The 12,606-nt window shown below is 41.5% G+C and overlaps 1 protein-coding gene across 1 annotated transcript; it reads right to left on the bottom strand.

Annotated features, from left to right (window-relative positions):
• Positions 1-954: 954 nt before the first annotated feature.
• Positions 955-9,947, bottom strand: DEPDC7 (DEP domain containing 7). Its single transcript, XM_061462815.1, has 9 exons — positions 9,839-9,947; positions 7,068-7,455; positions 5,175-5,305; positions 4,094-4,283; positions 3,089-3,303; positions 1,950-2,092; positions 1,631-1,756; positions 1,449-1,527; positions 955-1,272 (listed from the first exon to the last, which is right to left on the bottom strand). Exons 1-9 carry the CDS (start codon positions 9,909-9,911, stop codon positions 1,058-1,060), a joined length of 1,560 nt encoding a protein of 519 aa, XP_061318799.1. The 5' UTR covers positions 9,912-9,947; the 3' UTR covers positions 955-1,057.
• Positions 9,948-12,606: the final 2,659 nt, after the last annotated feature.

Here is a 12,606-nt window from a genome sequence, read left to right as displayed (position 1 = left end):
AAAATAGCCCATCACATGCATTTATAACTTCCTACTACTTCTTTTTCATTATTAAATTACCATTGATCCCAATTAAGAGAGCTTTTTCCCCCCAAATACAAGAGAACAGAGCTGTCAACTCTGTGTATGGAACAGTTTTTGATTTCTTGCAATAGTGACTGTAAGGGAGTTTTGCTGGCATTACCCCAAAGGCAGCCCCACAAGAATCACAATTAGATCTCTAATCATACTATATATTTTCCCTGCTTGCAGTTGCCTGTGTTGCACAGCTTGAGACTACCATTATAGGCTAGCCATAGATAAAATATACAGCTAGAAGAAAACCCAAAGGCCTTTCATTTGTTCCAGTTCTTTTCTAATTACTGCTGGTGACATCAATTAAGACTTACAAACAGCAAAACACTGCAGAGATGAAGATAACTAGCCAGAAACAGCATGTTCTGTGGCAGCCAGACTGACTAAAAATCCAGAATATCTTTACCATCCCAGAAGAGCCAATGGGAGTTCAGGGTACACAACAATTCCTCAATACAGCGCCCTTTACCTTAAAACAGCATGGTAATTTGTCATATACACACACAGTATAGTTAAGCTGGCAAGCTTGAGGAAAAGCTGTGGAGTATCAAGCAGAAGGTGTTACTCAGCTCTGTCCACAGCACAGCAAGTTAAAGATCAATGCTCCATGATAGTCACATAATGCAAGGGCAATTAGAAAAAACTGTTCAGCAAAAAATTCAGTGCTGGGGTAAAGGAAGGCAGAGGTCTTGCTCATAGAGTGAGTTCCCATCTCACCAATTTTCATATTTAAATAGAGGGAGGCAGTAGACTTGGCTTTAGGTGAGGAAACAAAGGATTATTCTGGACCTACAGCAAGTCAGAATGAGCAAAGCTGAATTGTAAGAATGGGCTAAACTTGGGTACTGTTGGCTCTGGTAATAATTGTATAAAATTCCATCCATTGCCACAAAATAATTTTATTAGATACATGAATACAAAAGATTTACAAATATATTAGTGTTTTCAATGCTGGAATATAGAAAGTAATCTATTTGTAAAGTCAAACATACATATTAGTAACTCTGTCTCCAAAATACTGCATAAAAATACTTGGATTGCTACTATGAAACTGACCTAGCAGTCTCTTTCTCTCTTTGTCAGAGAGCTTTGAATCTTCATCAATAGCTTTCAATAAAGACAATAGCTCATCTTTTGTGGTCTTCTCTGTAGTGGAGCGATATTCTCTTTCATCAAGTTTTTGGCAAAAGGTATAGCCTAAAAAGGAAAGATGAGGCATTCAAACAGTTAACACCACACAAAATTCTACAGACCCATCCTCCTTCAGAGTCAAATTAGTCACTGTTACAGCAATGTCTTTTCACATTATCTCAGTCCCTTTTATTTCTATTTGGGTGCAAGACAAGAATAAAAAGTTCTGTTTAAGGTATTACCTGTTATGTTACTTGGATCTTGACCTTTCTGCAAAGCCAACAGTTTATTGCTGACCATTTTATGCAGTGTCCCTGGGATCTTGAACGGAAAGAGAAGACAGTTAAACAGCAGTTTAGGAAAAGGCAATTCTGCATAAGCGCACAAGATAACAAAAACATACGGGTCACCTTCTAGTTCTTACCTTTAACACATCTCTTTGGTGGTCCATAAGGAACAAGATCAGGAGGTCAGTTTTCCCTCTGGATAATGTTTTATTGTTGATAATAGCCTTAGAGAACGTTCTTTTCACAACCATCCTGTTGTCACTCTGAAGAATAATGTGAAATAAATGACCAGAAGAGGAGAATTAGTCTCCTCCTTCAAGAAGGGCATTACTTTTGGATTTGTACAGCTATTGCTTTTCCTGTAGCTATGTATCTAAGGTACAAATGTGTTTTCTGACCAGTATCTGATTTCAGTAATTGTAATGCAACGTGTAACAGTCAAGTACACACATTTACCTCCTCCTGTAGTTTGAGCTCAGAATTATGTGCTGCGACAGCCATGAAGTACAGTAGTCTTCTGAACTCCTCCCTGATTTGGCTGTCTAGGAGTTTCAAATAGAGTTGAACAGCTTCTAAAGATTGCTCCATCTTCCCATTCACTGGGGAGAGATAAAAGTATCTATTGCCATATTTATTTAAATAAATTTACAATGGAACACCTAAATTAGCCAGTGTTCATATCTCTAGACAGAACTGGTCAAACAAAGCAATTCATTCTCAGAAATTCCTCCCAGGCCGATTAGAGCTGTTTGCATACAATGGGAGAACAGCCCACACCCAGGTTTGTATTCAGACAACTCACTATCAATTAAGTTCAGTTGCAGTTCAGCCATTCTGAATGGCATGAGAAACACTGAAAAAGGAAAAGGTTTCAGTTAAATGAACAACCTCTTGTTCTGGAAATAATGATCTCGCATGAAACGAGGAATGTGTCCCAGATAAGCAAGCTAGCTCCATGAATTAATTGCAAACCATTTTGTAGAGCTTCCCAAGTTTTAATTTGCCACACTATGCAGAATAGCCACTTTAGATATGTACTAGTATCCTCCCTTTATCACGTAGGGAGGAGGAATGGGATATAAATGCAAAATATTCCCACCAACAATAATAATAAAGGTGGAAAAGGATGAAAAATAAGGAGAACAAGGATGAGGTGATGTTCACTGAGAACTAAAATAAGACAGCATTTTAGAAAGCTGTTCATAACATGAAATCTAAGAAACGCATTTCTGTTGAAAAGAGGGGAGAGTTGCAAATGGGGTACAAAGCATATACACAGCTTTAAGTTTAGATATTAAAGCCTAAATATTTAATATTAGACCATATTTATTTAATTTCCTATGGATACTTACTTTCCATGGATACCAACTACCGAATTATAGCACTCCAGTTTCACAGCCATTCTACATAGGCCTGAACAAGAACTACCGAATTGCATGCAGTCAGGACCAAAATTTCAAAGCAGTCTTCATGATTAGAAAGTAAAAAAGCCTGTAGGCCTGAAGTCAACTTTTAAGCTTAGCTGCTGTAATAAATACTTAGTTTGTCAGTGCATCTCACAAATAAACTTCAGAATGCAACTTTATTTTACTTACCTAATAGTTCTGCAATTCCTGAATGAATTTCAGATGCATGGTTTAACAGTGGCTCCTTTTTTTGGCCATAGTATCTACCAATATTTTCAAACAGCAGTAGTTTCCACGCGTCTGCTTTGTCTGGTTGATCAGGCAAGTTCCTGCTAATATCTACCACCATATGATCTGGAAGATATTCCAAGCAATCTATTGCTGCTGAGAGCCATTCATCTGTCCTAGAAGACAGAGTGGTTTAACTTTGTAGCATTACTTTATGCCTTTCAGAGTCGCTTGCACCGTCTTCCATAGAAAGCAGGTAGACTGGTTTCTCAGTCACAGTGAAAACTGCTTGTGTAGGTACTTAAATATATCAGAAATCGACACAAAAACAAAAAAGACTTTTCCTGACACACTCTGGTAGATCACAGCCGGATCTTAATCAAGAAAAAGAATTAGTAATCCACGTAGGTAAACAATCACAAGCAGTTAAACCTAAAGTTAGTCATGTCCTCTGCTGTTAGACAAGGACATAATTGTTGCTAGATAAGCAGAAACATGAACCTTAATCAGATTGGTAAATTTTCCAGACTATGTTTTAAACTGTATTTATATACAGTTTCACGCTCAGCATTTTTGGCTCTTACTGTAGTAGGAGAAACTGAACTATTTCCCTCAAGTATTTTTTTAATGGAAAAATTTTCAATGTCACAGCAAAATGCTCTGTTCTTCCCTCAATGCAGAAACCAATCCCCCTCCAAATTCTATAAAACACTACCATTACATTAAAAAAAAAAAAAAAATCTTCTGAGTGTTCAGCAGAACCTGTCTTGGCTACTTCTGATTTAGAGGTTAGCAACTGTTACGTACCAGTTTCCAGTCAAGCCTAACCGGTAGAAAAGTGCCTGCTCACATCCTTCCTGCAGTACTGGAGACTGCTACACTTCTACCCAAAGACCAACTACGCTTTACATTCCTATGAAGGCAGACAGTTGTTCAAAGTTGCAGAAGTGAGCGACAAATACTTACTGTGAGTCACTGAAAGCCTTGAGAATTTCTCTGTCTAGGTAGTTACTTGTGATGACATATACAGTTCCCTTCCTTGGTTGTGGAAGCTGAGGTCTGATCTCTTGGTGCTCAAGTAAAGACTCAAGGAGCGGAAGGTCCACAAGCTGCAGCAGACGAGCAATTGTTTGTTCTTGCCATACTTCATTAATAACTGGGAAGGATGAAATACACAAAGCACATGGTGATGCAGCAAGTGCAAAAAGAGATTACGAAAGACAACCCCCCTTCCTCCCACCAGTCCTAACTGAACAGATGAATTTTACCAAAACAAAGATTTACAGCAGCAGAGAGTGCGGCCCTTAACAGCTGCATCTTTTATAACTGCAAAAGGCAAGAATTAGCCATTTGTTTAGTTAACTACAATCCTGGAGAACTGCTTTTTGGGTAAGTCTGATGTGCCTTACATTCTTTGTGCTCTAATTTGCAAGCAACATTTGTTCTAGATAAGGAATTAAGAACAAGAGTGTAACTGTGAGACTGTCCTTATCACAGCTTCTACAATTCTGATCTGGCTCAAGTTCTGGGAGTCTGTAGGATATGTTAACATTTTAACCAAAGGAAAAAGAACACTAGAACACAGCTCTGTCAGAGAGAAAACATGAATTGTCACGGACAATTTCACACAATACTTAAGGAATGCTGGATGGTGCAGATTCACAAGTAAAAAGTAAGGGAAGAGTTCTAGCTAACAGCAGACTATTGGCAATGAGTAAGTCAAGCACAAAAATAGAGCAGGTAATTAAATATTATGAAAAATGTTTCTAACTCAGATCAAGCTCTGTGCAGTTGTATACTTCTGCACAAAATTCAATGTTGGCTTATTTCAACTATAGATAACAGGTCCTGTCTGGTGAAATAAAAAGGCAAAAAGCAAGCCTGCAACAAATACAATTCACCTTTGTTATGACACTGTTTTCAAAACAAAGTACTATGAGAGTCAGTTTGATTCCCTCTCCAACCTGACAGGCATAAGCCTTTCCAGTCCTACAGTGATTATCTTCCTTTTCCCACAAACAAATGGCTGCAACATTACTTGGCTTACCTCGACGGGACAAGCTGTCCGAGATGTTTACTTGAGGGCTATTTGCAGGTTTTAAACTCAGGTTTTCCCAGAGATCCTCCAAGCTTTCTGGTTTGACAGGAGTAGTGTGAAACAACATGCTCTTCTCATGTCTGAGATTAAAAAACAGTTTATATCTATTTATATCCACATGTAGAAAACCAAACATACCATGTAACACACATGGGTAACTGACTGAATTTACAAAATGTTCTATCTACATAACTATTCATGTAGTCTTCCCCCCCTCTCCCCTGCCTTGAACTTTCTCTGTCCAAGTCGCACAGGAGAATGCGTGATACTTTAAAGAACTATGTGCATTCAAGTGCAGAGTTCTTCTCTTGGAACTTGACACAACAGCATTATCAAGTTACCTCAGTTACCACAGAGAATCTAAGATGACAAAATGGTTAAGGAGGGAAAAGTATTTAAAACAAAAAAGGCCCAAACAAAATTTCCCCCTTAAAACCTCTGGAGTTTGAAGATGTTATTCCCGATGGTGAAGCAAAGACAAAAATTAAGAGCTGTTCTTGGAAAACTTAAGTGGTGATTGCTCTGTGGCAACACCAATCCTAAAGCTATGTGGCTTATTCATGCCATCAACTAATGGAAGGCTTCAGGAAACCTGTCACCCACTTCTTAGGTTAGCTGGTTCTTGGAGTTGCTTTCATATGCTATTGAGCAGATCACATAACTCCAGACACAGAATCATTATTCCTCCAAGCATATTTGTTTCATTTCAATTTGTATAGCTTCTTTGGTTTAGGGCACTGCAAAATCCTTTTGATGCCCACTGTCTGCTGTATATGTGACAAGCTGTCTCTATCAATAAATCTGTTCCTGTCAGCAAATGAAGCGATGTAATCCAACGGATCTGTGCCCTGCCCAGAAGAAAAATGCCTTCATTCTACACTAACAGAACATGAATAATCTTGCTTCATGACTGTCCATTATCTTCCAAGTCTTGCTTTAACAGCCTTTGTAACAAATATATTTTAAAATATATATTTTTAAAATACCGCAGTTGATTAAAGTGTTTTTTAACTCCTCGCTAATTCTTTTCCCAAATAAAGACTTGGGACAGTTTGCTTTAGCACAGAACAAGAGCGAGGGGAGCATGCAAAGGAGGAGGAAGAGGGGGAAGCAGGACAACACAAACATAGTTTCTTTGTGAGAACATGTCAGAATACATTCAGAGATGAATGCCTGACAAACACTGTTAAAGGGCAGTTATTTGATAACACATCATCCATGTAACAATGTGTTCCGCTTTGTGAGGGTTTAGCTAGTAACAGGGTTCTCTTTGCCCACTCCTAAAGAGACAGGGAAACAAAACCTCATCACAGGACTTTCCCCCGCAATGGCATGCAGTAGCATAACAGCCTGCTACCTAGCCTAGGAACAAGTCATACATGCATGAACAAACAGCTGAAAACATTTCAAAAAGGTAAATTTGAAATGTAGTGAAGCCAAGATGGTGAAAGAAGAAATTTTTTACCTGGGGTTTGCCCCTTCCACCCCCCTCCCTTAAAAACTGGATGGATTACGGGCTTATGCCAGAGCTAGGTGTGCAGTGACTATAGAGACAGGCTAATGCAATGGAACAATTTGATGCACCAGAGTTCCAATTGGTCATATTGGTTTAGAACTCAACAGATCAGTATCTGTAATGCACCTAATCTCTACCTTCTTCCCTAATGCAACATGGTAACAGACACAGGAAAAATAATTAATCAGGCTCAATCATTTCCTCACTCCAAATTGCTGTTTCCAGTATCTTCCACCCACAAACTCCAGGTCCTGTAATTGTACAGCAGTTTCACCTTCACTCCCCCAGAATACACAACTTTTCCTCTTCACATTCCATGTACTGACCTTTGTGGTGTACACTGCTGGAAATCTTTATCCAGTTCTGTTTGGTTTGAGACATTGGTGAATCTGTAGAGGCTACTGCTACTGTCTTCAAACACAGAGCGTTTGTCTTTCCCAAAGACCCTCGTTGAAACAGCCTCAAATACTTTGTAATCCATCAGCGCTTGACATACACGAACTATTTTAGCACGGGAAATATCAACATCCCCAAAATACTTGTTCTGTAGAAGATGAGCAAAGACAACATCCACAGCATCCGAGCCAATGAAACAGTCATGATAGCACTTCAGGTTCTGGCGACGGTTTTTCACCTCCACTTGAGTTTGGAGTGCATTGATAATGCTGCTCCAGACATATGTTGCTCCAAATGGTTTCTGTGCCAAGCTAAAGCCTAAGAACAGAGAAAGCATAAAGATTGAGTTCACACTGCAATTAGAGAACTGCCTCCTTTCCAGCTCCTAGCTTTCATGGATCTTGTAAGGATTTAAAAAGCTTTGAGTCTCTCAACTTGGCTTGGGTTGCTCAGTTATTAACATTTAGCTACCTTCTTAGCAAGTCTGTCTGCATTGTACAAAGGTGTCCCTCTCAGGTGGTTGCTCTCACTAAATGACATTAGCCTGAAGCTTTAGAACCAGGAGTTTCTACTTTTTCAGCCTGTCCCTTTGACACTCTCCTTTTTCACACTCCTCCATCACCTAACAAGTTGCACTTGCAGAACCTACTTCTAAGCACACGTGTTCCCACAATGAAGAGCTAGCTGCATGTACTTGTAACTTGCCAGTTCCTATGCTAACACTGACAGAACTATGCAGGTGGGCAAGGAAGAAGAGACTCATCAGACAGAAGAGACACCTTGTTTCCTGCAGGATTGTGCATACATGCAAGCTACCCATTATCAGTGCTTAGCATATCACTAACAAGATCAAGACTTCTCTTGGGACACCAATTACTCAACATGTTTATCCCACCATAGCTCCAGCTGAGCTTTAAGTACTGTGTACTCAATGCCACTTCCTTGAACCAAGCAGCCTTCCTTCCCCCAATAAAACCACTGAGCTATTACTCATTTACCAATCTGATTAAGAATAGCATGCTAACAACTAACAGTTTGATCAGAGGCTAGACGCAACCTCCACAAGGACTTAAAAACACAGAACATGCCTGAAAAGTTCGCAGATGGCACCTCACTGGGAAGGGTTGCAGCCACCAGAGAGGTCAGAATTAGAATACATGATTCTCAGGAACTGAGTAATTTATTAAGAGAGAAAGCGGAGGAAGAGGACAGAAATCAAAAGATAAATGACAAAATATGGAATGGGGTACTGGCAGCAATCCTACAGAAAGCCATCTGGGATTATGACAGACCTCAAACCAAATGAATTAACAGTGCGATGCAGTGTTTCGAAGAAAAAAAAAACAAACAACAAACTCGTTCTGGAACATATTACCATGAATATTTTCCACAGAGATGCGGGAGATGTTTTTTCTGTTCTGTTTAGTCTGAAGTAGCTTTAGTTACAGAAGTGTATCCCAACTTTGGGCACCAAAGTTTTCAGCTGATCTCCATCTGCCAGAGAGCCCAGAAATGAGCAAGTTGGCAGGGAGAAGGGGAAGTCTGGGGGCACTAAAGATTGAAAAGGAGGAAAAAAAATAATAAAAAAGGCAGTGAACACAACAGTATTTGAACAGAGCAACAGTGATCTTCAGAGACACTATCAAATAGACACCTGCTTTCTGAAAAGATTCAGGTCAGGTAAAAAAAAAACACCTTTTCCATACAAAGCACTAAAGACAAAGCAGAGACCTCCCATGATCTCCAGTTCCCAAAGCTTTAAAAGCTCAAGACGGACAAAGCACACACCTGCTGATACTTTGACCTGATGACACCTTCAGGTAGGCAGAGCAGACAACACAAAGCTTCCTTCCAGACTTACATTAGCAGACTAGCCTGTTTCAAAGGAAAATAAGAAAAAACCCAAACCCAGTGCCACCAGACATACACCAGCTCTGGTTCCTGTTGCTAAAATACGTATCAACATAACCACCTACAATATTCCTACTATTAACCACTCTTTATCACCTCGCCCTTCCACACACCACCTAACCCCTTTTTTCTTGTTTGTTTGTTTTGGGAAGCGGCATTAAGCTTGGCATTAAGGTTACAAGGCTTTACAAAGTTAAGGTGCTCGAGGTGGAGGAAAAAGCCTAAGCTGTTCTCAACGGGCGATCTTTAGCCCTTCACGCTGCACTCATAGAATCCATAGAACAGTTTGGGCTGAAGAGAGCTTCAAAGGTCACTTAGTCCAATCTCCCTGTAGCAAGCAGGCACAAATTTCACTAGACTAGATTGCTAAGAACACCTCTTCAACTAAAACTGATGAGCCACCCGCTTTTCGCTTGTTTCCAGGACAGAGACAACCGCCCGGCCTTCCCGGCCGGTCACAGTTCCAGCGGCACCCGATAGGCTCCGGCCGCAGGCGAGCTCTGTGCGGGACAACAGCGCAGCACCGAGCCCGGACAGGGCCTCCCGGACGGAAACACCTCCCTCCACCGGCGAGCAGCCAACTTTTGAACCGCGAAAGGCGCCGGCACAGAGCTCCCGGCGGACCGCAGCCGGGCGGAACGGCCCCAACCCTCCGAACCCTCAGCCTGGCTGACCCACCTCACCTCACCGATTGTCCCCACCGCACCCGGGCTGTGGGCGCTCCGCAGCCCTCTCCCCCAGCCCAGCCACCGTTCCATTCCCGCTGCAGTCCCCGCTCCCCACCCCATACCGGGCGGCCTAGCGGCAGGGCTGCAGACGGTGCTGAGGTTCAACGCCGCCGCTTTCTCCCGCACCGTAGCCATTCCCGCTGGCAACCGCTCCGCACACTGCTGCTCCGCGCCGCCCGCAGAGACGGAGAACCAGCCGAGGGGCGGGGCAGCCACCCTACGCCCAACCCCATTGGCCCGAGGCCGGAACCAGGGGCGGGGCATGCGCGGCGGCGGGCCGTGGCTGGCTTTCCTGCGGCGAGGCGGGAGCGCTTCAGAGCAGCCGGCGGGGCGGAGGGCGCTGAGGGAGCTGGGGCTCGGACCCAGTGACACCTCCGTGAGGAGGAAAGGAGACGAGGGCAAGGGGTCGTGTTGAGCTGCGGCGCGGTTGTGCAGTGCTGCTGTCACCTGGCCGCAGTGCGGAGCACCGGAGCGGTAACACTCCCGGTGCTTCCTGCAGCAGTACAGATGCATTTCCCGCCCTGTATTTACTCTGCAATTCAAGCCAAGAAATCAAACCGGTCAGCTCTGTTTAAATTAACCTGAGAACAGGCTCGTACGTGACTGCGGACGAACAATAAAACAGCGCTCCTGCTTGTGACCAGGCTTGGACAACCACATGTGGTTGAAATTTTCCTCTGATGTCTTATATGAGCTGTTTATTGCAGCAGTAGGTATTTGTTAATCGGAATGAAATAACAAATCCACTTTCAGGGTAATCAGCTTTCTCTACTGTCTGCAGGACACTGCTGAGAGATCCAACATTGTTTTCTACTAAGTATGGGCTATATTGATGATTCTTACTCAGTGCAATCATATTAGAACAATAAAAAAAAATCAATCATGTTTTTGGACTGGTTTCAACAGAAGCAGACACAGAGCCAAATTGCTATCCATGATACGCAAACTCAAAAGTGTATAATGGACGTGAAAGACCAAACAATATTGATATCACAAGCAACACAAAAATTCATTTATGAGTTGTCAGTGTTGAATATCGACAGTAGCTTTGCAAAACAAAATCCCCTGTGAAACTTCAGCCTATTCTACGATAGGCTCGTGCACACAGGTGTAAGTGCAGGATGTCTGCTATCCACTGGAGCTCAGGTCAACCTTCTCTCGCCTTGTCTCATTCGAAGGTAGGGCGCTGTAAGTGCTCATCCTATACAAATGACTAAACAATGGGCTTCATCATGTTAGGCTGTGAAAAATTGGTACAGGGAGCTAGACACCACAAATTTAGGGCAAACAAGCATTTCTTCATGTTTCACTGTCAGAGCAAACAAAGTATTTAATTGTGGAGTTCTAAGAAAGTTTTTGTTAAGTTTTTCAGATAAAAGCAGTCTTAAATCTCTGGGCTTAAGACCAGAGAAAAACTGATCTTTCCAAATGGCAGCAACATGCTAGTCTTTGAAAGTTCATACTGTTTTCCAGCAACAGGAATTGACAGAGATTTCATTCATGAGCGAAAAGGGGAAGATGTTTAAAGAAAGAACAGATCTGATTCAAGGTGTCCGTTTTACAGTTGCCATTAACAACCTAATAAAAATTATATATTGCACGGGTCAGTGGGGATTTCAATAAATAATTTTATTATTTCCTACTTTTGTAGTAGGTTGATGCTAGAGTTTTTTGATGCATTACCAGAATCTATTAACTGCAAATCAGTAAATGCCAGTTTATTTTCAAAAATGAATTATTTTTGCTTAGTTGTTGAAGTGATGCAGCCAACCATTCTGCAATGGCTCACCATAGCCTTGACAGTATTTAGAACTACAAACATTTTCAAATAGGAGGTGTACCAAACTGTTAATGAGAACCTCTGAGAATGATTTGTCAAAACACTGCTTGCAGGGAAAAGTGAACCACAGCTAATGCACTGTGAGAGGCTCATCTATAAGGTTGTAAGATTTTTATTATTTTATTACCAGGTGAGCAGCAGTCTACCTCAGACTTCTGCCTTTGCTTTCATGTGTCCCCACAGTGATGACAGCTGCTAACACACCAGGTTCTCCAGGGGCAGATGAGTCAGCCAATAGGTAGCTCTGGTTGAACAGTCTCTGGTACCAAAGGATGTTGAAAAATGTTCTGTATCTTTTAGTATTTCCTAAAATAAGATTATTATAAAATGCCTTCCTAAAGCACAGATATATTCTATGTAATTATTAATATATACATATTTCATTTATACTTTTATATAGTTATTTTAAAGAACATAATCTTGTGCAGCCACCATGGCCATTTGTAGCTGATGTCATTCCAAAGGCTGTGGTGGAAAGATCTCAGGATGAAAGTGTAACATGCTGTACTTGGCTTCCCCTTCCACAGTGTTTTCCCCAAATTAACCTCCATAAAGTTGAACTTGGGATGCACAAGAGAATGCCAGTTACAAGGATGTAATTAACATAAGTCATTCGTCAAATTACTTAGGACCAACTTAATGGCATTCCTACTTGCACATGGAACAATAAGCTTGCTCCAAAAGCAGCTCCACTCAACAATGCAGGACCACATACAAGACAGATGCTGCTATAGGTATATGTATCAAAACCTCGTTCACAGGGTGCAGGTCTGCAAGGGAGACTGTAAGCAGCACCTGACAAGGAAGTCTGATGATATAGAATACTGTTGGCTCTCTGTCTAATAACGTCATTGAAGTTGCACAGAACAATTTACGGTGTCAAAAATGTATTTTTAATACATTATGCAACCAAGTGCTAGATTTGTACAGTTGTGTCAGATTCCTTGAAATTGTTATAAAGAACTTTTGTAGTGAGGAACAGCAAAAGAG

The sequence above is a fragment of the Pezoporus flaviventris genome, unplaced genomic scaffold (genome assembly GCF_033815535.1).
Source record: "Pezoporus flaviventris isolate CSIRO_AGI_PZ_B2104156 unplaced genomic scaffold, CSIRO_AGI_Pfla_v1 ptg000036l, whole genome shotgun sequence".
Lineage (NCBI taxonomy): Eukaryota > Metazoa > Chordata > Aves > Psittaciformes > Psittacidae > Pezoporus > Pezoporus flaviventris.
The sequence above is the reverse complement of the archived record's forward strand: the minus strand, read 5'-3'. Positions and strand labels throughout refer to the sequence as shown.

What these genes read in the sequence shown, in the direction of transcription:
- DEPDC7 (XM_061462815.1), bottom strand. Translation starts at nt 9,911, where the DNA reads ATGGCTACGGTGCGGGAGAAAGCGGCGGCGTTGAACCTCAGCACCGTC. An exon ending in CAGCAGTGTACACCACAAAG is followed by an intron (nt 5,306 to 7,067) that starts GTCAGTACATGG and finishes TTTTAATCTCAG; the next exon opens with ACATGAGAAGAGCATGTTGT. An exon ending in AGGAATTGCAGAACTATTAG is followed by an intron (nt 2,093 to 3,088) that starts GTAAGTAAAATA and finishes ATCTCTCCCCAG; the next exon opens with TGAATGGGAAGATGGAGCAA.